Here is a 27,608-nt window from a genome sequence, read left to right as displayed (position 1 = left end):
ACACACCTGCACATGCACAGACATGTGTGCACACAGACATGTGTGTGCACACACATGCACATACCTACACATGCACAGACACGTGCACGCTCAGGCATGCACAGGCATACATGCATACCTGGACATGCACAGACACACGTGCACACACAGATGCACATGTACACATGCACAGACACGTGCATGCAGACGTGCACACAGGGAACATACACACCTGCACATGCACAGACACACGTGCACACAGACACATGCACAGGCACACACATACACCTGCACATGCACAGACACACGTGCACACAGACATAGACACAGACACAGGCACGCACACATGGGCACAGGTTTCGTAGCTGTGAGCCCCGCCCCCTTACCCACACGCCCTCCACTGCGTCACCCCTCAGAACAGACATTGCGGTTTTGGTCGCAGGGTTCTCCGGTGCCCTGAGTCCCGAGAACGGCTGCTCGGGGACGCGCCGGGAACCTTTCTCAGAGGCTGGGGAAGGAATCAATAACCTCATCAGCACTAGATTTCCTTATTAATTGGGAGAATCAGTCAGCAGTGCCATCGCCTTGGCGGGATTGAGTCACGTCCCGGCCACGGGCGGAGCGGGCCGAGGTGGGCGGGGGGAGGGGCCACCCAGGGCAGGGACAGGCCACGGATACGGGCAGGGTCGTGGGCAGGGTCGCCTCGGTCCCTGGGGGTCCTGGTTCTCCCCGGGGGCTGATGCTCAGCCTCAGAAATCTCCCGTCTCGGGCCTGAGCCCCAGGCCAGACTGGTGCCAGCTCTGCGGCCCTGGGTCCTGCTCGCCCAGGTGCCCGCTGCCCCTTTCCTGGGTGGGTGGGGGCATCCCGGTGGCCACACGGAACTGGTCTCCTCCTTAGGGCCTAACTAGGGCCCCTCAGGCCACGGGAGGTGGTTCCGGGCTGCTGCGGGCCGGGCCCCCTGCACACCCCTCGGCCCCCGTGTGGGTCCCCCACGCATGACGGCGGCTTCACCCCAAGCGTCATCCTCTGCACTTGTGCCCGGGGCTCCGGGTGCTTTCGGACAGCCGCCCCCGGCCACGGCCTGGCCCCTGCAGAGCCAGACCCTGCTTCCCCCGCAGACTCGAGCCCCTGATTAAATCCCAAACAAGCGGGGACTCATCTTCCCTGGTGCCCCTTGCTTAGGACCGTGAGTTTTACATTTCGCAAACTTTTAACTGCTTAGCCTGATAATTAGCTTGTGAAAAATATACTCAATTTTGCAAACAAGTAGTGATTCTAGAAAGTAATTAAAATTAGTCATTATAGTACCACTTTGTGGATTTACCTTCTATTACATGCTGTTAAGATCTCGTCTAAGTAAGATTAATAAAAAAAAAAGGTAAAAAAAAGTCTAGACAGAACATCTGTTGAGAAGTGACTTCCAATTTGCATCTTCTCTCTGTAGCTGGTGATTAGAGTTTTGGGTGCAGCTAAAGAGAACCCACTTGGATCTGTGATATTTTATTTTTAATTTTATGTCTGAGGCAACTAGCTAAGGTATCTCTGATTATCATGTTCAAGCTTTAAAATATGAATTTTGTTCAAGGAGACTGATCTCAGTAAACCAATGCCTTTTTATTCCCTTATTTCAATTATAAGGGTAACCATTCCGATCAGTGCTCGTGTCTCTCTGATAATTGCAAATGCAGTTCTAAGTTTCAATAAAATTAGCGGGATGCATCTTTCAGTGTTTTAATTATGTCTCTGGGGAAATAATAAATAAGAAGTATGGATAATGCTTCCACCACTCGTGGTAAATTGCTGTGTGTAGCGGTAGCCCTGCGAATGAGTGGAAATCCAATCGAGTTTTGTTCATTCTTGTTTTTGCGAACCCCGATGAAACCATCCCCAGGGTCTGGCTGTCAACCCCCTGGATTCCTGACGGGCAGCACGAGAAGGGCTCAGCAAGGCGCTAATTGATGTCAGCTCACAGCGGGAGCCGGCGTGTCCGTCCGCTCCTACCTCTCACCGTGGCCAGCCCAGTGCTGCTTCCGGAGGCCTGGACGTGTCCAGTGGGTGCTGGGCCTCTTACACATTTGCTCGATGAATGAATGAATAATGTGGCCCCACCCCCCGCCCCCAGGAAATGAGTTTTCTGAGAATGTTCTCTTGTCATTTTTATCACATCTTGACCTCTCCCAAATAAGTAATGTGTGTGTGGGGGGGTACTATTTGGGCCCCATCAGTAGGAATTCAGAAGTGTCCCTGCAATACTTGCTACTTGAGGCTTTTTCTCATTTTGTGTTTCTTTTTAATGCTGATGCATTTGTTCTTCAGTATAGTTGGCATCTCACAGTAATACAATAATATGCACGCAGTTGCCCAGCGGTCTGGTTATACATCTACGCATGCAGTGACCCAGTGCTCTGGTTATACTCAGCTACGCATGCAGTGCCCAGTGCTCTGGTTATACTCATCTACCCATGCAGTGCCCAGTGCTCTGGTTATACATCTACCCATGCAGTGACCCAGTGCTCTGGTTATACATCTACCCATGCAGTGACCCAGTGCTCTGGTTATACCCATCTAGCCCACACATATTTTGTTAGGTTCAAGAAATGGCCTTCATATGCTTGGTGAGGTCTGTATTAACCAGTGTCAGAGAGTCTGGAGCCTGAATGCTCTCTCCTTGGGAGATAATGATAGGCACAGTGACAGAGGTGTCAGCTGTGGTGCTTGGGGACCATAATGCAATATAAATATCACATGAGAATAATCTCTCTTAAATTTCTGTTCAAATACGTCTCAGCAAGAGAAAATCCTAAATTACGAAAATCAGATCCTAAAGCTTGCCCATCTCTAGGAAGAAAAAAAAAAATCCAAGAAGTCAAAGACACTGGCTGTTGGCATTACAGCCTGACAGACTCTCGACGGTGCCTTTGTTGTAAATCTGTAAATCAGAATAAGAATCTGGACCCTAAGAAAGGAAGACCCACAGATACTGATAAATGTTGGCTGCATTTGCTTGGAACTCCTTGGGAGTAATCACAGAGTACTCTTAGTTCAATTATGAAAGATACAGATCAAACTTAATAGTTTCCCCAAATATGCAAATTAAAATATAGAGGTTTTCATGGAAAAAGTCCTCCTCCCACTAAGAACCGCACGGATTGGGGAGCTATTTAAGCGCCATCTGGGAGAAACCACACAGTATTCCTTGAATGGTGTAAAAATAGACGAGCACACGGAGTGGCATTTTATGTGACTAACTGAGAAGGTATGATGTCAGCCCTCCCAACTGACTTAAAAAGTCAATGACTTCTCTCAGTTTCCGTTCCACGGGGACCCGTTTCCGACTCCGCCACATGGCTCTCGGGTTCGAGAATAGGGTGGGCTGATGCCGGCAGCCCACGACGGGCGGGCGTGGCAAACGAGTGAAAGTGGCAGCCTTGCGGCAGGGCGGAGCCTTCTGGGAGCCGCCGTGATTAACGTACGATCCCGCTTTTATTAAAACCAAGTCTGTCTCCGTGCGCGTGCGGGCGCGGAGGAGGCTGCCGGACACCGGTGCTGGTTGCACACCACTTCCAGGGACTTGGGTGGTTTTGAGAATTTGTTCTTTCTGTGTGATCGAGTTAACGTAAGAAATCCGTCCTCTTGAGTTCTGCAAATCGCTGGTCTCGGCAGCGTGGAACCGGCGCCAGCGAGAAGATTCTCTCCCGGCACTGCCCCTCCGGCTTCTCGGCAGGTCCCTTGCACGGCAGTTTTGGCCGTTTCCAGGAAAGTGTGTTTTCCTTAGCCTTGTTCCCTAGCTGCTCGGCGCCCGGCGCTGGAACATTGCCCGTTTCTCTGTGACGTGTCCGGCCTCACTGCCCGGTGCGCCCCGCTGTAAGGATGCACCGCAGGTCCAGTTCCCACTAGCAGGCGCGCCCGGTGGTCTGGGCATTGGCAGTTTTATGAATGAAACTGCCTCTACGCATTCATGGGGAGGTTCTGTGTGGACACACGTTGCGCTGTGCTCTGGTGGCTAATGAGCTCTGTTGGGTGCCGAGGGCGGTGGCAAGGGTGTGATCATCTGCGTGAGAAGCTGCCACCTTGTTTTCCCCAGATGGGTGCAGCTCTTTGACTTCAGGTCTGCCATGTGGGAAAAGCACCCTGAGCACTCTGAGAGAGTGCTCACTGCTTAGGGGTCTCCAGTGCTCCTGGGGCGTGGTGGGTGGTTTCTGTGTGGTTTTATCTGCCTTTCTCTCCACCTGCTGAACTGGCGCTCTGAGAGCGGAACTGGTCCCACACCGGGGTCTCTTCGTAGGGCTGGGCGTGGGCTTGTGTCTGGTTTTCATCTGCATTTTTTTTCTCACACCTGGCGAGCCTAATGCCGTTTCACGTACGACTTCTCCGTATGTGAGTGTGCTTTTGTGTGTTTTCTGCGATTTGCTGAAGTGTCTATTTTGCTTTGTTGACGGTTTTAAATGGGTTCTCTGCTTTCTTATTCGAGCTCTTTCAAATTCTGTCTCTCCTGGGTATGAGCGCTTCAGCGGCAGCCTTTCACCAGCATATTCTCGTTCCTGCTCGTGCCCTCTATGTTTTTTTCAACTTCCCTTTTTCATGTGTCAGCATCATTTTGGGCTGGAGCCCAATGCACAGTGGGTAGGGCGTTCACCTTGCACACAGCCAGCCCGTGTTCGATTCCTCCACCCCTCTCGGAGAGCCCGGCAAGCTACCAAGAGTATCTCGTCCGCACGGCAGAGCCTGGCAAGCTCCCCGTGGCATAATCGACATGCCAAAAACAGTAACAATAAGTCTAACAATGGAGACGTTACTGGTGCCCGCTGGAGCAAATCAATGAGCAACAGGATGACAGTGTCAGTGACAGTGACATCATTTTACCGAGATGTAATTGAGTTCCTTAGGTGCATGATGGGCCAAACACGTGTGTATTTGGGGGTGCTCTACCCACTAAGCCTAGTTAGTCGATGGTCATCAGCACGCAGAGCTAAAAAATTTTTCTGTGTGATGTGTATGTTCCAGAATACGGTGCATCATTAGAAATTACAGTGACCAGGTTGTATATTACATCTCCCGGGCTGATTGTTTTACAGCTACACGTTTGTACCTCCCGATCCCCGTCTCCGTTTCTCCTGTTGGGCACAGCCCGGCCTCTGGCCATCACCAGGCTCTGCTTTGTGTCTTTGAGGATTAATTGATTGGTTGGCTGATTGGTTCTCAGATTCCACCTTTAAAAGTGAGACGAGCTGGTGGAGGGATGGGTGATTGTATCACTGAAACGTCATCACAGAAGTTTGTTAACTGCATCTCATGGTGATTCATTGGGGAAAAAAAAAGTGAGATGATCCAACATTGTCTTTTAGTCATTTATTTGACTTGGGGTAAAGCCCTCGGGGTCCCTCCGTCCTGTCCCAAGTGGCGAGTCTCCGTCCTTGTATAGCTCAGCAGTGCCCCGTTGATGTAAGCCCCTGTGTTTGCACCCTCTCGTCTGTTGATGCTTCATATCTTTACTCTTGTACGTAATGCCGACGGGTTGGGGCTGGGCATCAGATCTCCCTGCTGTGACAGGTCCTGCCCTCCGGCTGAGGGCTGGGTGCAGGAGGGATTGCTCGCTCCTGGGTTGCTTTGCTGTGGAACTTTTGAACTGCTCCGCAGTTCCCAGCGACGGCGATGCAGTTCCCGCCTGTGCACGACCCCCTTCTCTCCCTCCTCTCCCAGGCCCGTCTGCCTGGCCCCAGGGAGGAGGTGGCACGGGGCCATCTTATTCTGGGTTTGACGTGCGAAAGACGAGACTCTGATCCTTTTCTTTCAAAGAGTGAGTCCGGGTCTCCACTCTCAGTGTTTATTGTCTGTTTTGTCTTGTTCCATGTTTTCTTTTTTTAAAATCCCAAGAAGAACCTGCCAAGCCCAGCGTCCCAGGGCCTTCCTTCCGAACCTTCTCCTAGAGGTTGTTGTTTTCTCGCCTTGTATTTCAGCTCTGCGTTTGGATCGGTGAGGCCTTTCCAGCTGGTTTTGCGTATGACCTGAGGCACGGGTGGATCCTTCCTAAGCGTCTAATCTCGTCCTTCCCACATGGCATTTTTTGGAAAGACCATCCTGACTCACTGCGTTTTTTGGGGGGCACCTTTATTCTAAAGTAATTAAACACAGGTCATTTTGGTTTATCTGTATTTTCACCAGCAGCACACTATGTTGATAGCTGCACTTTTCACCAAGTCTGAAAATCAGCTAGTGTGTCCTTCAATAATTTCGTCCAGTGTTTTTGGCTCTCTTATATCCATTGACTTTATATATAAAGTTAGAAATCAGACTCTCCTGTAGTAAACATGAGTATTTGTTGCAGCGGATCAATTGCCTCTTAGCTGAATTGATTCTTTTGAACTATGAACATGGTACCCCTCTCTCCCCTCTCTCTCTCCCTCTCTCCTCTCTCTCTCTCTCTCTCTCTCTCTCTCTCTCTCTCTCTCTCTCTCTCTCTCTCTCTCTCTCTCTCTCTCTCTATTCCGTTCATGAGTATTTTGGGGGCTTATAAATTTTGTGACTTGAAAACATCCCGTTTTTGTCTTTCCCGGGTCATCTTATCCTCACTCCAGCCCGTGTCCATTTCTGGATTCCGTCTCACCGGCCGGCCTTTGATGCTTATCCCGTTCCGGCCTTCTCGGCGCGCCGGACTTGAAGGTCGCTGCTGACCTTCTATGCGAGGAAGCCAAGGTTCATCAGTAACGGGGTTCTGACCCACAGACAGTGGACTCCAGGGACGGCTGCGACTCTTGGCCAAATGACCGCTCCAGACCTCTGCCCTTGTGGCCTGGACACTCGGCACCCTCGTGTTCTCTGTCACATGCCCGTCACACGTTTGTCACGGGAAGAACTTGGTCAGGAGACAGAATGATTTTACCCGCGTGGCACTTTGTGGCGGTCACGGCCACCGTCCCTGCCCTTGGACGGCGTGTGCACCCCGGGCACCTTTTCTCTGCCGAGGCCCCGGGAGCCCCCGTCCCGCTGTCTCCTAGCTCTGGGAACATTTTCCTCGGTGAACGTTCGTGAGCGTGGGCTGCTTGAGGCTCTCCGCCCCTCTCTCCTCAAGTGTGTCTTACAATAGCTGAAGCCTCTCTCGGATTCCTGCGACCGAATCCCTGAGCCCAGCCGCGGGCGGGCCCCATCAGTCTGTGATGACGGCCCCGGCACCGCCACTTTGGGTCCTGACGAGGCGTCCGCTCTGCCTCCTCCACTGGACTGTGCACATGAGCGAGTCTCACCCTCCTGGGTGACACAGGGTGGGTCCCGGCTTTCTCTGTCCCTCCTCCTTCCCTCCTGGGGTACCCGTGGCCCGTTTCCCCATGTGTGGACGGCCATGTCCCGACAGTCTGGCCCGAGCCCAAGGGTCTCCCAGCCCCCCTACCCCCCTGTAACCACTTTTGCTGGCTGTGACCTGTGATTGCTCCACACACAGGGTAACTTGTCGGGGTCACTTGTGGTCAGCCACCCGTGTCCACACCCTGCTCCTGACCTTTCGCCCTGTGTCCTTAGCCTTGGGGGAATGCAGAGGGCTGGGGCATGGGGCTTGGCACCCCGGGGGCTGTGCGGGGTGCGTGCCCAGTTCCCCCTGCACCCCTGCTCTGTGGGGACGGGGCTCTGCAGACTCTCTCAGGCGAGTCCCCCTTCCCCAGACAGGACAGTGTCCTGACCCTGACCCTGCCGTCGCTGTGGGCCTCTGCAGCGGGGGGCCGGCCGGCTGGGGGTTACAGCCGTGACGGACGGTGGCCTCGCAGCCGGGGTTCGCCCTGGGGCCCAGCCCTGCTCCCAGACTGTGTTTGTGAGATGCTGGACAAGAGTGTGAGCGGGTACAGGAAGAAACAGTCTCTCGGGCCAGACAGCCCGAGGGTTAGGGCACGTGCCTGACCCTTGGCCAACCCTGGTTCTCTGCCTGGCACCTCTGTGGTTCCCGTGTACGGTTCCCGGTGCCCTGCGGGGTCCCACCTGAACACAAAGCCAGGAATAATCATTGGGTATTGGCCAGTGTGGGCCCCACTGTGGACCTCTCCTGGAAACAAAGACACGCTCCCCGTCGCCGAGAGGCCGTCTGCTTCTACGGCACAGTGGCTCCTGTGCCTCAGGCCTTAGGGGTCACCCACTGGGCGTTCACACACAGTCTGAGACACGCCGCTGCCTTATCAACTCAGAAATAATACCGAGGGCAGTTTACCTTTCTGATTTAAAGAGAGGGAGTTCGCTGATCGATAACTCTAATGGTAGTCGCACCCTTCATAGACAGAAGTCAATTTAAAAAGAAATGTGTAGGTGTATCGATTCTCCCTTCCCTGGCAAGATTTTATTCATCGTAATTACTCTTGTTTCTGTTCCAGTGTGGCTTAGATACTCCGTGTCACGGGGAAAGATTTGGAAAATCTTAAGCCCTCCAAGGCACTGATATTTGATTTCCTGGGCTTATGAAAATAAAACAGGATTCTCTTGCCCTACTCTCTGGCTTGAGTTGGCAATAAATAAATTCTATTAAGAAGCTGTATACAAAGCATATATTCTCATTATACCGTAAACTGTAATTGTATACGTAAAATTGGATTGCAATTTATTTTTACCCTTTATAACAAATGTGAATATGTATTTAATTTTCTACATTGAATAAGTTAGCAAATAATTGTTATGGGTAACTTAAGATCCAAATATTCCCTCTTGAAAAATTTGGCTCTGAAAGTCTTCCTATAATTACTGCCATTGTAAAATTGAAATTGATTTTGTTTTTAAAATTAGATTTTATACCTTATAGTCTCTGCTATGATATGAAATACTAGCACTCTAGGAACTCAACCGAGCACTCAATTTAAATTTCAGATACAGCCTTAATTTTGTTGCTCGTAGTTGAAAAGAGCTAATAGATGGCATTAGTGTGGTCTATCGCGCGTGCTACTTTAATTTGGGAGACTTCATTCTCATGGACACCCCTCACTCCGCGATGCAGGATTTTGTGAAAACGAAGTCGGTGAATGTTAGCCATACAGTAAAGTATTGTGGGATGGGGTGTATCTTTTAACGAGAAAAGAATCAAAGCACAATCCTCAGATTTCCCAGGATGCAATTGCAGGAGTCCCATAGTGACTCCAAATCATGTGAGTGAGGGAGTGAATGAAGGTGTGAGTGAATGATACACTCAGGGATGGAATGAATGAGGGACAAAGAAATGAGTGATGGAGGGAGGGAGTGGATTAATGAGCGCATGAGTAAATGAATCAGTGGGTGAGTGAGTGAGTAAATAAGTGAGTGAGGGTGAGTGAATGAATGTGTGTGTGAAATGGGTGAGTCAGTGAATGAATGAGAGAATGAATGAATAAGTGGGTAAATAAGTGAGTTAAGTGGATGAGTGAATGAGTAAGTTGAGGGAGTTGAGTAAGTGAATGCACATGTGAATGAGTGAGTGAATGAGTGAGTTGAGTGAGTCGAGTGAGTGTGCGAACAAATGAATGAGTTGAGGAGTATGTGAATGAGTTGAGTGTGTGAATGAGCGGTGAGTGAGTTGAGTTGAGTGTATGAGTGAGTGTGTGAGTGAGTGTGAGTGAGTGTGTGAGTGAGTGAATGTGTGAGTGAGTGTGAGTGAGTGTGAGTGAGTGAGTGTGTGAGTGAATGTGTGAGTGTGTGAGTGAGTGTGTGAGTGAGTGAGTGAGTGTGTGAGTGAGTGAATGTGTGAGTGAGTGAGTGTGAGTGAGTGAGTGTGTGAGTGAATGTGTGAGTGAGTGAGTGAGTGTGAGTGAATGTGTGAGTGTGTGAGTGAGTGAGTGTGTGAGTGAGTAAGTGTGTGAGTGAGTGTGTGAGTGAGTGAATGTGTGAGTGAGTGTGTGAGTGAATGTGTGAGTGTGTGAGTGAGTGAGTGTGTGAGTGAATGTGTGAGTGTGTGAGTGAGTGTGTGAGTGAATGAGTGAGTGAGGAGCGTCCTTTGAGGCTCAGACACGGGCCTGACACACCTGAGCGCCCAGGGCACCGCCTTCCCTCACTCATCCGTCTGCAGAGAAGCCTGATCCCCGGGATCACTCGGTTCGGAAGGAGTTTCCCAGGTACTGGGTTTCTGTCTGAAGCCCAGGAGAAGCGTTTCAGGGCCCTGGGAGTCACCCTCCGCGTCTCCTCTGCCACACAGCCTGCTAGTAACCGCTCACTGTCTCTTTCCCCTGAAGACTCCCCTCGCTGTGCGCCCCTCCGGTGACACGGCGCCCTCTCTGGGCCCCGGAGCCATTTTAACTCGCTTACGGCACGCAGTTAACTTACACTTTTTTACAAATCTTGACATTTAAATCAATGGAAATATCCATCGGCTGTGAAAATCCCCTGTTTAGAACGGGTTTCCGTAGACCACAGGGTTGGTTAACGCTGTCAGCATCAGCTTTGGGGTGTCGTTGCCCCGTGAGGAGGCTCGACCCTGACAGTCGCTCCCCGTTCCCCGGACCCGCAGTTCCCGCAGCCGACCTGCCTTCTGCCTTCCAGCTTTGCCTGTCAGGAGCCTGTGCCGGGGGTGGGGGGGGCCGCTCGCGGCCGGACCCTCTGGGCTCGGTGTACAGCTGCCCGGGGTCCTGACTGGCGCCGTCACGCTGAAGCCATCGACCAGCGCCAGCCTGCCCGGCCTCCCTGTGCCCTGCCTGGAGCGGGTCACAACGGGCCTGGGCTTCCCTCGCTGTGAAGGCTGTTTCTGTCGGTGTGTTGCTGCTGCGAGGTGGACGGGGCTCTGGGGTTCTGCAGCCCCCCCGCCTGTTGGCCGTGCGCCCCAGGAGAGGGGGGTCTCCCCGTGGGCCGTCCTGTTGCTCGGATGCTGGCCCGTTTCCTGGTGCAGCCCGAGCTCGGGTCCTCTGTGGCTGGGGCTGGGGGCAGGGACAGGGAGGGGCTCTCTCCCGGCTAAGAGGGTGTGTCAGCGCCGGCCCGACAGGTGACATCGGCCCCTCCCGGCAGGTGACGCCGGCCACTCCGCCCGCAGCGCCCGGGAGGAGGGGGCAGTGCCCTCCCTGGGTGGCTGACCCTCCTCGGGGGTCTCTCTGTCCGAGCCCGTCCAGGCCCTCGCCGGGGTCCCGGGGTTCCCCCGAGAGACTCCCCCCCCCCCTCCAGGCCCCCGGCCATTCCCTGTTCCGTAGCTCCCAGCATTCCCTTGCCTTCCGTCGCGTCTCTCTCGCCCTTTGGCACCCGTGGGTGGGAGGGAACGAAACCTTCCCTCCCATCAGCCGGACGTGAGCGAGCCGAGACGAACGCACGTTTGAATCGACTTTAATTTGTTCGGTGGCGCGCGTTGGCAGGCAGGTCTCTATGGAAACTCGGTGTGAGTCCTGGCGCCTGCCAATGGCGCGGGCCCTGCCTGCCGCTGGGGGCCCCGCTGCCCGCGCCCCTCCTCTTGGCGTCCCGGCGGCAGCTCAGACCCGGAGCCGCTTCCCCTCTGGCTCCCCTGGGAGGTTTCTGCTCCCACAGGTGCTCGGCCTCTGTCCCCAGGAATCCAGCCCCGGGTCTGGTGCAGGTCCCCCGCCCCCGTGCAGACCGACGGCTCCTCGACGCTCCCCTCCCCAGAAGCTGCCCCGCACGGCTCCTTAGCTGGCCGCCGTCCCAGCGGTCCCAGAGAACGTTTGGAATCCCCAGAACCCACCTGGCCCCTCTCCCCTCCACCCTACCGGGGTCGTCCTGCGTAAATAAGCAAGCAGGAAGCCGCGCGAGGCTCGCTCCCGCCCTTGGGCGTGCAGGCGGGTAGGAGGGCCGTCGCCCGCCCCCTTGGACTGCAAGCGTGTGACGGACAGCACGTGTCGCCTGTCGGGACGCTGGCGTGTCTGAGACCCTCTCAGGCACCGGGCACGGAGGGGGGTCCCCAAAGTGGCAAGTGGCGCCCTCGCCGGCCCGCCACGCCTCCGGGCTGCCCCTGCCTCGCACACACGGGCCGGCCCGCAGAGCGCGGGGAAGGGCCCCGTCCCGGGGTCGCGCGGACCCTGAGCTCCCCACACCGGCTGGGCGCGGGGGCCGCTGTGCTCGAGCCAGCTCCCTGGCCACTGGGCTGCCGGGGAATCACCCTCTAGTCCACGGCAGGCCCGGCCGGTGAATGCGGCCCCTGGGGCACCCCTGGGTGGTGCCCACCACCCCCGGGCCCGGCCGCCCTGGCCTTGCAGCCACGCCTCGGGCAGAGCCCCGTGTGGCGGGCAGTGTGGGGAGGCAGACCCCTGCACTCTACTCCCCAGATGCCCTTACGGGGGGCGGGGCACGGCCCTGGCTCTGTGCTCAGGGAGGCCTCTGGGGTGGCAGGGGTCGAACCCGGGTCAGCCGCGTGCAAGGCCACTGCCCTCCCGGCTGTGTGGTCCCTCCATCCCTCTTCCTTTGACCTTGGTCTCCGCCAGGCGATGTCCTCGTCCACCCCACCTGTCGGCACCATCTGTCATCATTCCGCCTGTCTCCGTCCCACCTGTCACCGCTGTCATCACTCCCGTCTCCCCCCAGCCTGCCTCTGCTCCCTTGCCTGTCCCCCCTCCTCTCCTTTCACCCCACCTGTCCCCCGTTCTGCCTGCCTCCCCCCCCATCCCATCCCCCCGTCTCCCTGACCACCCATCTGTCCAGTACATGTGGGGCCCGAAGAGATTCAGCTCTGGGACTTCGAGTGCCGCTCTCGAAGGGCTCAGAGTTTGGAGAAGGGGCCGAGGCAGTAGCAGCAGCATGGGGCGGGGTGGGGGGGGAGGGTGGTGTGGAGGGGTGGGGGGCGGCAGGGGGCTCGGAGGGTTCTCGCGGGTAGGAGTGTTGCAGCTTGGGCCGAGTTCTTTCCCCTCCCTCCAGAATCCGCGTGAAAATATTGGCGTATTTTCTGTTTCTGAGACGTCCGTGGGCTCATCCTCCAGTCCAGTGACGCCCTGGCATCTCCTAGCGGTCTCTGGGCTTTCTCTCTCCTCCGGCTCGCCATCCCTCGCGTGGCTGAAGTGTGTATCATCATCGCCTCCAGTTTTGTTCCCCGTTTTCTTCATGCAGTTGAAATGCTCCAACCTTGCGACTCATTTGTCTGCTTGATGTTTCAGCCGCGTCATGTCTCACGGTGACAGTGGTTTGTTGCATGACTTAGCGAAGGAAAATACACGACAGCCGGTTTGATTTCAGTTTCCGGTAGCCGGAGTTTCCCTTGTAGGTTTGTTCCAGACGGTGGTTTCTGGTGCGGTAACTGAGACGCCTTTTGTTGTTCATCTGGGTCTTGCTTGGGCAGGGGGCGGGGGTCTTGTTGGTGTTCAGGGCCGGCCCTGCTCGAGGTCGCCCCTGGCTGTGCTCCAGGGGCTGTATGTGGAGCAGGGTGGGCCGCACACGAGGCCGCGCCCTCCCCCGTGCCCCCTCTCCCGCTGGCCGAGACATCGTCTCCTTCTCTGTCTGGGGTGGGATTGAGCGGGACCGTCTGTGCTTTCCTCACAGCCCTGAGAACAACTTGTGACTCGTGCAGTTTCTTGCCGTTGAGCTGGATCGTTGGCTGGTGCTGCCGTGAGCACCCCCTGGGTGCTGGGCTTCCTGGTTTGAATCGCGGTGGTGGGTGAGGGTCTCCGAGGAGGCGCCTGTCTCCCCCCAGTGCTCTTCAAACCTGTTGCCAGATGGCGTTTAGAAGAGGGTAGAATGGGGGCTGGAGCGATAGCACAGCGGGGAGGGCGTTTGCCATGCACATGGGGGACCCAGGTTCGAGTCCCAGCATCCCATAGGGTCCCCCGAGCACTGCCAGGAGTAATTCCCGAGTACAGAGCCAGGAGTGACTCCTGTGGATCACTGGGTATGACCCAAAAAGCAAAAAAAAAAAAAAAGGAAGAAGAAGAAAAAAGGTAGAATAATGTCTGTCCTACACACACACACACACACACACACACACACACACACACACACACACACCGCGGTGTGGAGGGGCCCGGCTGTACCCACGCGGCCCTGATCAGCTCTCCGATACTTCACCAGTATTCTGGCGAGCTTCAGGGCCCGTCATTCCGCCTCCGTTGCTGAGGAAGTTCCTAGCCTGGTCTCGGAGGCGGGGCCCTGCCTCGTCTCTGTGGCGGGCCTGGCTGCTCCGCCCTCCCCGCACTGCTTCGTGCCCGAGGGAAGCCGGAGGCACGTCTCCCAGCCCTGGTCTGCGCCGCCCCAAGTCTTGGAGCTCCACGACCCCGTGTCAGCAGATGCACGGCCAAGGGCCCCGGAAGTTGTCCGCTGCCCGGCCTGGGGAACACGTTTCCTTTCGCTGCCCCTCACTGCTGCTTGGGAGCCCTTCCCTGGCCGCGGGCCCCTCACTGAGCATGGCCAGCCGGCCACCTCCGCGAGCTGTCCTGGGAGCCATCGCGTGTTCCCAAGCCTGCCCGGCGTCCCGGCCTTTGCACAGGTGACAGCCGGACACGCCTGCCTGCTCCCGGTGCCCAGGGGCATTCCTGGACCCCAGGACGGAGCCCCCTCCCGCCCAGGCACGCCATGCCCACGCCCTCCGCCCCCCGCCCCGCCCTGCCCCGTGTTGCTCTGGGGCGGCTCTCGTTTCTCCCCGGCAGAGTCTAGCGAGCTCGATGTCCCCATTATGGGACGAAAGTCGCCGTGCTCTCCTGCCTGGCCTCTCCGTGCTCCCGGAGTGCTCCTCATCCCGCGAGCATTCGGGCTTCCCAGTGTGCCCCATTGGGGGCAGAGCTGCAGTCTGAGCTCCTGTGTCCGACCCCCTGCAGTGGCAGGGCTGGACCGAGCCTTGCCAGGTGCCTGTCCAGAGGGTGGGGGTGGGGGGCCCTGCCCGTCAGAGGGGGCCGGCGGCCATGTGAGTCCAGCCCGTTCTGAGGACCCCTCACCTCTCAGCGTGGGCGCTCAGGAAGAGCACTGTCCGGGAGGGAGCATCTTCCGAGGCGCAGGGAAGATTCCAGGCCAGTCGCGGGCCCCCGGGAGGCCAGAGAATTGTATGTTATTTCGAAGGCATGTGCTCGGCCCAGACTTGGCTCGGCCCGCGCCCCACGGCGAGCCGGCGCTGCTTAGCTCGTCCGCAGCTTGCCGGTGTGGGAGCTACGTCCCAGCACTCCGCGGTCACAGATCACTCACGTCTCCGGGCACGTGGGAGATGCCGCGTCGTCGTGCCACGTCGTCGTGCTCCTGCTGGCTCAGTTTCCCCTCGGAGGCCTCACGTGGACGCCCTGTGTCTGCCCCGAGAGAAAATGGATCCGGAGGCGCAGGGCCGGCGCGTCCCGCGGGAGAGCACGCGTCTAGACGAGTGGGGCTGTCTCGCGGCATGCAGGTGCTCTGAGGGGGACAGTTACCGCACGGGCGCCGTCCGGGGACCTGGTTGGCGGCCTGAAGGGTGCCTCACCCCAGGGTTCTCGCCTGCTTTCGTGGGAGATAGTGTCCGTCCTGCGTTTCGCACGACATCGTTCATGTAGGGGGAGCGTGCGGCGGGTCAGCTCCTTCCTTCTTCCCTCGGCTCTGGCTGGGGTAGCCCCCGCCCCCCCGCCTCCGTTTCCCTCCGGGCCCAGGCGTCTCTCCGGGCCTCCGGTGGATGGTCTCCAGTGGGACCCACCGGGGGCAGCGTGTTCTGAGTAGTGAAAGGCGAGGCCGGGGCCTGCAGGGAGAGGCACGGCCAGGCAGCGGGTCTGGGAGAGGACCGGCGCCTTCCGGATGGTTCCGGCTCACGGGCCGGGCCTCCCGTCCCCACCCTGAGTCTTGCTCCTGAGAGGAGCAACGACAAGTTTTCCCAGCCTGGGTCTGTCCAGCGAGGGGCGGGCACGCCGGCCCGGACAGAGGCTGAGCTGGATGTGCGGGTCGCTCGGGGCGGGCCCATGGCTACTCCGGGAGGGGTCCCACCCTCCCTTCTTGCTCCCGGCAGCTGTCCTCCATCTGACCGTCTGACCGTCTGACTGTCTGACCGTCTGCACTTCTTCCTCCGCAGGGAAACTTCGTGGCCTGCATGACGGCGATCTTGCGGCAGATGGAAGATTATCATTACGCCCATCTGATCAAGACTTTCGGGAAAATGAGGACGGACGTGGTGGTGAGTGGCCCTTCCCCGCCCCGCCGGGGCACTGCAGGGGGTCCCTGTGACGTCAGGCTGCGGGAAAGGGGTGACAGACAGGCCTGGCCAGCCGCTTGCTCTGTGGGCACTCGGCCCCGAGGAGCCCCTTCTGTCCTGCTCCCACTGCCTCCCCCGGCACCGGGGGCCCCTGGTCCTGGGGACCCCGAGCCCAGTCCATTCCCCAGCTGTCCACTCGAGCGGGAGTCCCTTTGGGGCCTTACCTTGTTTAAACTCATTTAAAACTTTTTAAAATTGATTTATTTGCCTTGGCTGCGGGGCCACACCCTGGTGCGCAGGGGTCACTCCCGGCGGGGCGTGGGGGACCCTGTGTGGTGTCGGGGAGCGAACCCGGGTCAGCTTGTGCCAGACGAGCACCCACCCCCCGACCCCTCTCTCGGGCCCAGGAGTCTTTGTTGAGTGGGCTTCGCGCCTGGAGGTGCTCTGAGGGAGGCGGGGGCTCCGGGGCGGGCACCGGGGTCTGGGCCACCCCCTGCCCGCGGCCAACCCTCCTCTCTGTTGCTCTCACCGCGGGTGCTCAGGGCCCGTCTCCAGCTCACCACAGCCCTGCCTGCCGCAGCCACCACGCGGCTCAGCTGGGCGATGGGGACTCAGGGATCCCCCCCCCTGGGGTCTCGGCTAACGGCCGAGCACCGACTTGTTGGCGGGGCTGCCACGCAGGGCTGCCCTGAGGCCTGGCGGCTGGGCGAGGCCGTCGGGACGGCAGCCCGCCCGCCCCGGGGTTCCCTGGGCAGCGCGCGGGGCGGCTTCCCGACATTCCCGACTGGAGCCGGGGACCCCCAAGTGTGTTCGGGAAGTTGGGGCTCATCCTGGCAGTGCTCAGCCAGCCTGGCCCCGAGGAGGTGGGGCCAGTGCCCACCAGGGCATTGGTGTCTGGGGTCTCACCTGGCGGTGCTCAGGCCTGGCCAGGGCGGCCCCTACTCAGTGATGCAGGGGATCCGGCTGAGCTGGGGGCATCAGGTCAGCACCTGACCCTGTCCCCTTCCCCAAACTCAAAGGATTGTGGTGAATAACACTTCCCTCGTTGGTTGTTGCCACCACACACACACACACACACACACACACACACACACACACACACACGAGCAAGCCCGCAGTCACATGTCGTCTAGCTCCGTGTGTGCATACTCCGTTAACTCTCCGAGGACCACTCGAGTGGGCGACACCTTAAAACCCTACAGTTTTCCTTGGGTAGGAAGAGTGACGGGACCAGGGCCCGGAGCGAGAGTCCGGCGGGGAGGGCGTTTGCCTTGTGTGCTGCCGACCCGGCTTCGCTCCCCGGCATCCCAGAGGGGCCCCCGAGCCCCACCAGGAGTAATTATCCCTGAGTACAGAGCCAGGAGGAACCCCTGGGCATGGCTGGGTGTGACCCAAAAAAAAGCAAAAGGACAAAAAAAAAAAAAAGAGTGAAGGGACCAGAGTGTCGGTGCCGGTGACTGGCCCGGGGGCTGGTGCCCACACGGCCGAGCTGCCCGGGGCCCAGGGTTCCGTGAGGAAGTGGGAGAGGGAAGCAGATTTGATCCGAGAGGCGCCGAATGCCCGGGTGGATCCCAGCCGTGCCCCAGGCCCTTGCTCCGGCCCAGGCAGAGGGAGGCGTGGTTTGCAGAGCTCCTTCCCAGGTGATCCTCAGGTTTCCGGGGGAGCGGCAGTGCCCGGCCCAGCAACGTAGGTCTCCAGCTGCCCGCAGCCCAGCTCAGCCCCGTCAGCGACCAGGCCCACCCACCCTCAGGCGCTGGGAAGCAGGCAGTCTGGCTGGGGCAGGCGCTCGTACACGCAGGCGCGGACGGATGGGCGTCCCCCCCTGCCCGCTGCCTGGCGGATGGCCACCCCTCGCACCGCCGTGCCTGATGAGACCCTTAAATCTTGTCCGGGTCCTGATTTCCCAGGGGACTTTTCCTGGAGGCGCAGTTCAGAGAATCGGTTCCTTGCCAGCAACTCGGTTCTCTTATGAACCAGCATTTGTGCTTCTGGGGGGAGGGGAGGGGTTTATGCCGCAGGGCGACGAGCCGGTGCGCCCAGCGCAGTGCCCGGTGGGGCACTCCCCGCTCACCGTCTCTGGGGAGGATTCGGCCATTGCCCCCTGCGGCGACGGCCCGGCTCAGAGCTGACTGGGATCCCGTCGGAAGCGTCTCCGCCGTGGTTTCCTGGGTCCCGCTCAAGCCGTTATTCAAGGATGAGTCACGGCCGTTCAGTCACAGCCACCGTCCAGCCCAGAGTCCCACTCACAGCTGCCACTTCCGGGGTCCCCCCCGGCAGCCACGCCCACCCTCTGCCTGCTAGTGAGCACTGTGTCGAGGGGCGAAGGCTGATCCAGAAGTAGGAGGCTGGACACAGAGTCAGCCCCTGACTCGGTTCCCACGGGAGAGTGGCCCCTCCAGTGCTGGCCACCAGTGCGGGGAGAGGGTCTCAGCTCTGAGACCTCTCTCCTGAGGATCCCTGAGGCCCCTGTGGGGAGAGAAGGGGCCGGCCGGCACCCGGGTCTCTCCGGGACTGGACGCTACTGGGCCACCTGCCCTGGGGCCCACCGGGCTGAGTGCACTGTGGCCCGGACGGCCACTGTGCAGGATGGAGGCCGGGTGGAGGCAGAGAGGAGAAGTGGCCTTTGGAGGCTTTGGGAAGTGTCTGGAAGCCTCTAGAAGGTTCCGGAGTCCTCTGGAGGCTGAGTTAAAGCTGCAGCTGGGCTTTCTGTGCTGTCCCGTCGTCCAGCAGATGCCGCTCGGCAGCGGCTCAGCCTTGCGGCGAGGTCAGAGCTCTCCCCAGCGCCCCTGCACCCCTTCACTCCCGTGGGGACAGGGCGCCAGCCTGCTGCACCCCTGCAGCCCCTCGGGGCTCCGACCCCCACCGGGTCCTGGGAAGCCTCAGCCCGGCCCGGCCCGGCGGTCCTGTCGGATCCGCAGAGCCCCGGAGCGCCCCAGCTGGCCAGGGAGGGAGTGCAGGACCCGTCTCCGGGAAGACAGCCTTGCCTTCCGGAACAATCCGGAGCTCCCACACCCCCCTGCGCGGGCCGGGCCATGCCATCAGCTGGGAGGGTGGTGACTTCTGGGGGCCGCTGTCCGCGGTGCCCGGGGGCCGTGCGTGCCGGGACCCCCTCCCGGCGTCCCCCCCAACCTCAGCCCCGAGTGGGCACTCAGGCCGGGCTGCCCGCGGCTGCTCCCTGCCCAGTCTGTGGCAGGGGCCTCTCGTGCCCGGCCGCCAGGACAGCCGAGGGGGCACCGCGCGGCACCTGGCCTGGAGGCATCGTCCCTTCCCGGCCCTTCCCGCCGCCGCCGGCCCCGCCCGGCTCTGCACACAGCCCTGCTCAGCGCTTGGGATTCCGCTCAGCACCTCGGTCTCCACAGCCATTGCACCTAATTATGATTCAGCAGATTAAATAAATGAGAAGCACCCACCCTCGGCCGTCTCTGGCCACGCCTTCTCGCACCTGACTGGGTTCCCGTCTGGCTGCTCTCTGCGAGGGGCCCGCAGGGGGGCGTTCTCTGCCCCCGCCCGCCCCCCGGAGCCTCTGGCTCTCCCCTCCTAGCTCAGAGCAAGGGCCAAGGAGACGGGCCAGAAACTCTCTGACTTCTGACCCGTGTGAGATGGACCCCTTAGGAAGGGGGGGTCCTGCCGTGGACAGGCAGCATGGCGGGGGCGAGGGGTAGACACTGGCTGGGCGCTTCAAGGCCGTGGCTGTGATGGCCGCGTCGGCCTGGTGGCCCGGGCTCTGTGGCCCAGGTGGGCCTAGGGGTTCTGCTGGCAGGAGTGTGTGTGAGCCCCTCCCCCCAGGAGAGCGGCCCCCCACGGCCCCGGCCGTGTTCATAGCGGAGACTCACTCAGAGGGCCCGGGACGGGGCTATGGCCTGCGTGTCCTGTGGCGGGTGAGGAAGAGGGTTTGTTTTTCTTAATTGGATCCCTGTGAGATACAGTTACAGGCTTTCTTGCTTGAGTTTGGTCGTACAATGATCAAACACCAGCCTCCACCAGCGCACATTCCCCACCACCAGTGCCCCCCGTGTCCCGCCCATCCCAGCCCTCCCCCGGCCTGTGTGGCAGACACTTTCCACAACACTCTCTGCTTTGATTACATTCGATATCTCAACACCGATAGCCGAGTTCTCCCTCTCGGAGAACCTGGCAAGCTACCGAGAGCTTCCTGCCCACACGGGAGAGCCTGGCAAGCTCCCCGTGGCGTATTCTTAAGCCAGATACAGTAACAATGATGGTCTCATTCCCCTGACCCTGAAGAGCTTCTAATGCGGAACCATTGGGAAGGACGAGTAAAGAGAGACTGCTAAAATCTCAGGGCTAGGGTGAATGGAGATGTTACTGGGCCACTCGAGTAATCAGTGATCAAATAAATCATTGATCAACGGGATGACAGTGATACAGTGATTTCGACACCAGCCCCACCATTGTTATTTGGAATTTTCCTGCCACCACTGAAGCCTGCCGAAAAGGCAATGCTAGACAGTTCTGTGCTTCTTGCTGTGAGTAGCGTAGGGTGTCACTGCGGGCACCCTGACCTTTAGATGTCTGGTGTCTGGGGAGATCTCTGCAGCCAGCTGCTGGGCTCCGTGGCCCTTAGGGACCCTCCGGAAAGCGATTCTCAGGGTGGGTGGGAGGTGTGTGTGGGGCAGATATTGCGGCTCTGCCTTTGCGGGCCGGCTGGTTCGGTGGGGCGGGCCGGGGGATCCTGGGCTCCGCCTTTGCCGGCCTCATGTCTCGCCTCTCCCCAGGATTTCCTCATGGAGACGTTCATCATGTTTAAGAACCTGATCGGGAAGAACGTGTACCCCTTCGACTGGGTCATCATGAACATGGTGCAGAACAAGTGAGTACGAGGCTCCTCGCGTGCCCTGTGGTGCCGGTGCGGCCTGGGCAGCCCCCGAGCCGGCCCAGAGAGCGGCCCCCTGCCGAGGCCCACTGACCACCGTCGTGTCCCCTCCCCGCCAAGGCCCACTGACCACTGCCGTGTCCCCTCCCCGCCAAGACCCACTGACCACCGTCGTGCCCCCTCCCCGCCGAGGCCCACTGACCACCGTCGTGTCCCCTCCCCGCCGAGGCCCACTGACCACCGTCACGTCCCCTCCCCGCCGAGGCCCACTGACCACCGTCGTGCCCCCTCCCCGCCGAGGCCCACTGACCACCGTCACGTCCCCTCCCCGCCGAGGCCCACTGACCACCGTCGTGTCCCCTCCCTGCCAAGGCCCACTGACCACTGCCGTGTCCCCTCCCCGCCAAGACCCACTGACCACCGTCGTGCCCCCTCCCCGCCGAGGCCCACTGACCACTGTCGTGCCCCCTCCCCGCCAAGGCCCACTGACCACCGTCGTGTCCCCTCCCTGCCAAGACCCACTGACCACCGTCGTGTCCCCTCCCCGCCGAGGCCCACTGACCACCGTCGCGTCCCCTCCCCACTGACGCCCATTGACCACCGTCGCGTCCCCTCCCCGCCGAGGCCCACTGACCACCGTCACGTCCCCTCCCCACTGAGGCCCACTGACCACCGTCGCGTCCCCTCCCTGCCGAGGCCCACTGACCACCGTCGCGTCCCCTCCCCGCCGAGGCCCACTGACCACCGTCACGTCCCCTCCCCGCCGAGGCCCACTGACCACCGTCGTGCCCCCTCCCCGCCGAGGCCCACTGACCACCGTCACGTCCCCTCCCCGCCGAGGCCCACTGACCACCGTCGTGTCCCCTCCCCGCCAAGGCCCACTGACCACTGCCGTGTCCCCTCCCCGCCAAGACCCACTGACCACCGTCGTGCCCCCTCCCCGCCGAGGCCCACTGACCACCGTCGCGTCCCCTCCCCGCCGAGGCCCACTGACCACCGTCACGTCCCCTCCCCACTGAGGCCCACTGACCACCGTCACGTCCCCTCCCCACTGAGGCCCACTGACCACCGTCGCATCCCCTCCCCGCCGAGGCCACTGACCACCGTCGCGTCCCCTCCCCGCCGAGGCCCACTGACCACCGTCGTGTCCCCTCCCCGCCGAGGCCCACTGACCACCGTCACGTCCCCTCCCCACTGACGCCCATTGACCACCGTCGTGTCCCCTCCCCGCCGAGGCCCACTGACCACCGTCACGTCCCCTCCCCACTGAGGCCCACTGACCACCGTCGCGTCCCCTCCCCGCCGAGGCCCACTGACCACCGTCACGTCCCCTCCCCACTGACGCCCATTGACCACCGTCGTGTCCCCTCCCCGCCGAGGCCCACTGACCACCGTCACGTCCCCTCCCCACTGAGGCCCACTGACCACCGTCGCGTCCCCTCCCCGCCGAGGCCCACTGACCACCGTCACGTCCCCTCCCCACTGAGGCCCACTGACCACCGTCGCGTCCCCTCCCCGCCGAGGCCACTGACCGCCGCCTGCCTTCATGGCTCCTTCTCATCAGCCCAGCTGGGGTTTGGGGCGTCCGCGTCCCACCTTGCTCCGGGTTTTCTCTTCCTGCCGATGAAATGTTGAACTCGGGCTGTGTGCGGCCTCCTGCTGAGGACAGGTGAGCCCGTGTCCCTGCGGGTCTTTGCGTGTCCGTCAGTGCCGCCCCGTCGGTGCACAGCATGCGTGGGAAGCTCTGGCGGGAGTCGCCGACTCCTTCATCGCGTCCAGTGCCTCACTGGAAAACGGGGTCAGAGGAAATGGGGCACGCAGCTAAAGCCACATGTGGCGTGTGCAGAAGTAGCGTGCGTGTGCGTGCGTGTATTCATGTCCTCACTGCAGGTGTGTGTGCGTGTGTGCGCGCTCATTGCCCTCTTCCCCGTGTGCGTCTGTGTATTAGTCCCTCACGCCGTCACCGAGTGTTTCCCCCATGTTGCTTCCCGCGTGCCCCCGCCGCTCTCCCCTCCCCGCCCCTGTGGCACCAGCCTTCTCTCATGTCCGCGGTGCAGTTCCACGCGTCCCTGGAGAGTACCATGTTCTCCCGTGGAGACCTGCCGGGGGTGGCCTCAGCGGTCAGCTGCCTTGGCATCGTTTGTGCCTTGTGCTTCATTTCTGTGTGTGTCGAGGTGTCCCTGCTGACACGGGTTATTTGTGTGTCCAGCTGTTTTGGTGCTCCCTGGGCCCAGAGGTGCTCCCTTGGCTCAGAGATGCTCCCTGGGCTGAGTGGTGCTCCCTGGCTGAGATCGCAGAGCTGGGGGCGGCGTTGTCTTTAAGGCACCGCGTCGCCCACGCGTGGCTGTTTGGCCGCGTCTCCTGTGAGGGGGCGCAGGGGAGGCCTGGGGTGACTTCCTCTCCAGGCCTTTCCCCTCCCTCTCCTCGGGGCCTGGGGTTTAACCCACGCCAGGGCTTTGGGATGCCTGCCCTTGCCTTGCACACAGCAGATCTGAGTTCGGCCCCCAACAACCCATGGGGCCCCGGCGTCCTGCCAGGAGTGATCTTTGAGCCCTGAGCACTGCAGGATGCGGACCCCGAACTGAGAGATAAAAAATAAGACCACGTGGGGTTCTTACTGCGCTGAGATGTTGTAAGCACACCTGGAGTCACTTCTCCAGCTGTGAGATGGTCCCGCAGCAGCTGTGGGCAGGAACTCTGTCCTGGCACAAGTCGCAGACGACCGAGGGCAAAAACATAAACCTTGTTTTCCAGGGCAGTTGGAATTAAAGGCAGTGAATGAGCAGCCTCGGGTGAGCGTCGCCCGCGCCCGGCCCGGCGCCTTGACCCGCTCAGGCGCTTCAGGGCAGCATCTCTGCCCACTGAGCCTCCGTGCAGCCCCGCAGGCCGGACCTGAGACTGTCCACAGCCCGACCCCTCTCGGGGCCCCGCCCAGGACCACCCGAGTTCTGGGTGGCTCTCCCGGAGAAATGACGGGCGCGGCTCCCAGAGCCACTGACCGCTCTGGAAGCTTCGAGGTGTAAGAAGGACATTGCCTCGCGCCTGGCCTTGGCACCCTGAGGCCCTCAGGAGAAGGGCCCCTGGCGCACCGTGCTCGGGTCCGGGCCCCTTCGTCAAGCTTCTGAGCCCCTCCCTCCGCCCCGAGAAGGCAGGCGTGCTTTTTGCTCTTGGCGTAATAATTAAGCTTGACCGAAAATTAAATAACGGGGGATGTCTCTTGTTTTTTTAAGACCTGGATGTTTATAATCCATTTATTGCACGAAGCAGATATCCCCTACTCTTGGGTTTTATTCAAATTGCCTCCTATTTAATTCAGAGACGAGAAACGCAGCTGATCTCAGCGGAGAGGCAGCTCTGAAAGGCTCTCGGCCAGCCTGGCGGGGCGGGAAGGCTCCGGGGGGCAAAGCCTTTGCGAGACTGCGGGGCACACCCTAGGCTAGGGTTGCAGCACGCACAACGGGCACTTGGGCTGGGGACTGGCTTGGAACCACCCCCAACACACACACATGTGTACACACACATGCATATACACACATGTGCACAGATGCACACATGCGCACACTCACGTGTACACACATGCATACACCTGTGTGCACGTGCACACACATACTCAGACATGTGCACACATGCATGTACACATGCATACACACATGTACACATGCGCGCAGCAGCCCATGGACATACACATGTGTGCACCTGCATACACATGCACACACACATGTGCACACACTCACATACACACAATGCATACATACATACACACATGTACACACATATGCATACACATGCTTGCACACACGCACATGCACATATACATACACACTCACGCACACATACATATACAAGCACACATACATACACACGCACACAATAGTCCCCCAGCAGGAAGCCAGGGGACAGGCTGTCAGGCTCCCCGAAGTCCGGCTGTGTCTCTCCCGGAGCTCCTGGGCCCCCAGTGCCGGGCCCCTGCGAGTGTTTCTGCAGCTGTCGGGTGGGGATGACGCCGGGCTGACAGGATGGTGTCGCCCGGGTGGCTGGAGACCAGCACACGACACCAGGGCACCAGGAGAGTCTAGTCCCACCCCTCTCGAGCACCGACCCCTCCCCTCCTCACAGCCGGCCCTTGTCTGGGGCCCCGGCTCTGGCTGCTTCCTGGATGACCTTTCGCTGGGCCTCACAGGCAGGATTCGGCCCGTCCCGGGCCTGTCGGCTGCTCAGAGCAGACTGAGCCCCCGGCCGAGCGCCACGGGTGGGGGGGGGGGGAAGGCGTGTCGCCCCGTCCAGGTCGGCTGATTGCAGGAGAAATCGACCCCCGGGCGCTGGGTCTCTGTGCTGGACAGATCCTAAGGGTCTAAAGCAAAAGTCCTGCAAGGAGGCACCTGCCCGGATCACGGAGACCTGGGGCTGCGGGAGGCCAGGGTGTCCCCGCTGACCGCGCCGCTGAGGCGGGCCCTGACCGCGGTCTGGCTGCCCGGGCCGCTCTGGGCTCACCCTCTCGCGGGCCGTCCAGCGGGGACAGCGCCGTTCCCACTGACTGTGCCCACAGCCCTGCCACACTCTGTCCCGTGGGGGCGGGGAGAGCACCGGGGCTCTGGGGCAGCTCGGACCCCGCACCGTGGGGGCTGCTGGGCACGGGGGGCATAGCGTGGGCCTGGAAGGACAGCGAGGGCCGGGTGGGCACCGTAGGCCCGGGAGGGTCTGGCTGGGGACATGCCCTTGGCAGAGGCCAGACACTCCCTAGCAGCTTGTTCTGGAACTTTCCCCGTCTTCGCCAGGTGGCCGTGGGGCCGGTTGCAGGACACGGCCAGGGCAGCTCCGGCTGGCCCCTGGCGGCCTCAACCCCGGCCGTGCTGACCCTGCTGCTCTCACCCTCTTGTCAGGATTTAGGGGTCAGGGGTCGCCCCGAGTTTTCACCTGGGGGTCATCACTCGAGTCGTTAACTGCAGCTGGCTGCACCGGCCCCAGAGCAGTGGACACGACCCCTGCCTCCCGCCTGGGGGCATCTGTCCTGTGAGGGGCCTGTGAGGGCGCGGGCCGCGCTCAGCAGGGGGATCCCTGGGGGGCTCCAGGCCCAGAAATAGTCCTCGGAGGGGGGGGGCGTCTTCACATCCCGCCCCGCAGACGGCATGTGGGCGTGCAGGGAGGTGTTGGGGTGTGCCGGGGTCGCACGGGCAGACGTGGGGTGTGGGGTGCAGAGTCTGGGGGAGCCCTGGGGACCACGGCAACAGGGGTGCAGGGAGGGGGCCTCACTGGAGCAGGATTGGCAGCGTTGAGCAGGAGCAGCAGGGAGGGGGCTGGGGGGCCCAGGCCTTCCGCCCCCTCTCCGCGCTGCCCGAGGAATCCCGAGTCACAGGCCGTGTCCCGGCCCACGTCCCGCCGCTCACTGCCCCTCCCGCGTTCCCGTGACGCGAGATGAATGTCGCCCCGCGGGCCAGCAGCAGATGCCAATGGCCGGGCCACGTCGGACCTCATCTCCCCGCTCCAGCTGGAGCTGTCGCGCCTGTCGGGGCCTCCGTGACAAAGGGGGCCTGTCCCTGCCCGCCGCCTGTGAGCCAGACAGGGCGGGGCCCCGGTGGAGGCAGCAGCTCCCCCCCCGCAAGGGCCCCCGCCGAGAGACCGGGAGGCCTGACACAGAGATTCCGGTTTCCGCTCTGGAAGCGTCTCGTCCCATGAGGCCGAGAGGGCTCCCAGGCCCGTGGGCAAGGCGGGTGGCGAGGAGCCGAGGACGAGGCTCCGGGTCTGCTGACCCCGTGGCGAGCGGGTCCTGCCCGGCACCCCGCTGGCCCCCAGCACCTCGTCTCCCTTCACTGGTGTCTGAGAACTTTGAGGCAGGAGGAGGCGGCGCTGTAGGACGGCAGAGGGTGTCCGGGTGCCTTCATGCCCGTCCTGCCGGCAGGCCTCAGGCTGGGCCCCCGCCTCTCGGGCCTCGGGCCCCCACTGTCACCCCGCGGGGACAGTGCTCCTCTTCCAAGCCGTGTTCGGCCCTCGCGGGCTGTGCAGTGGATCCTGCCGTTTTGACGAACTGCGTGTTAACAGGCGTAATGGAGCTGATAACCCGGGCTATTAGCACGTCCAGGCGCCTCTTTATTGAAACACTGTGATCTGCACATCTGTTCACCCTGCAGTCATGCCCGGTGTTGCGTCTCCCACCGGCCCCAGCGTCAGGTCACCTCCGTCCACCACTGGCCCCTGCTCCCCACTCGCACCCCGGCCTCTTAGCAGGCTCAGAATCATTCCTTTGTGTCGTTGGTGACACTCACTTTGCATTGTGGCGTCTCGCAGTGACGTCACTGAGGCCTTGTCGGGGTCCCCGGAGCTGGGGGTGCACTGTCCTTGTCATTGTGCCCCCCTGAGCTCAGCAGGGCGTTCGCCCGTGGGACGACGGACACACTCTTGGCCTCTGGCTTCCCCAGGCTCTTTGCCTCGTCCGCCCTCACTGCCCAGGCCCCCGGCTGCGGCTGGCAGGGTGGGTGAGGCCGGCGCAGGGGCCAGAGGCTTGCGGAGAAATGCAGAACTGCAGGGGCGAGGTGGGTCCCCTGCTCCCGCTCCCTTTCCTCTTCCTCTTCCCCCCAGCTGGAAGCGTCAGGACTCGCCGAGTTTCCTTTTTTTTTTCTTTTTTTGGGTCACACCTGGTGATGCACAGGGGTTACTTCTGACTCTGCACTCAGGAATCACCCCTGGCGGTGCTCAGGGGACCATATGGGATGCTGGGATTTGAACCCAGTGCAAGGCCGCGTGCAAGGCAAACGCCCTACCCGCTGTGCTATCTCTCCAGCCCCCGAGTTTCCATTTGTCAAACAGTTCAGAGGG

General features: G+C 60.6%; 1 protein-coding gene across 3 annotated transcripts in view; it reads left to right on the top strand.

Annotated features, from left to right (window-relative positions):
- Positions 1 to 27,608, top strand: part of DOCK1 (dedicator of cytokinesis 1) — a 270,057-nt gene that overhangs the window by 171,396 nt on the left and 71,053 nt on the right. For all 3 annotated transcript variants that reach the window (XM_055119527.1, XM_055119526.1, XM_055119525.1), the window contains exons 28-29: positions 15,845 to 15,946; positions 20,701 to 20,795. In XM_055119527.1, the coding sequence (XP_054975502.1) occupies positions 15,845 to 15,946; positions 20,701 to 20,795 (197 nt within the window). The remainder of the gene's footprint in view (positions 1 to 15,844; positions 15,947 to 20,700; positions 20,796 to 27,608) is intronic.

Source organism: Sorex araneus, chromosome 11, assembly GCF_027595985.1.
Source record: "Sorex araneus isolate mSorAra2 chromosome 11, mSorAra2.pri, whole genome shotgun sequence".
Classification (NCBI taxonomy): Eukaryota; Metazoa; Chordata; class Mammalia; order Eulipotyphla; family Soricidae; genus Sorex; species Sorex araneus.
Note: the sequence above shows the minus strand (reverse complement) of the source record. Positions and strands in the feature narration are given on the sequence as shown.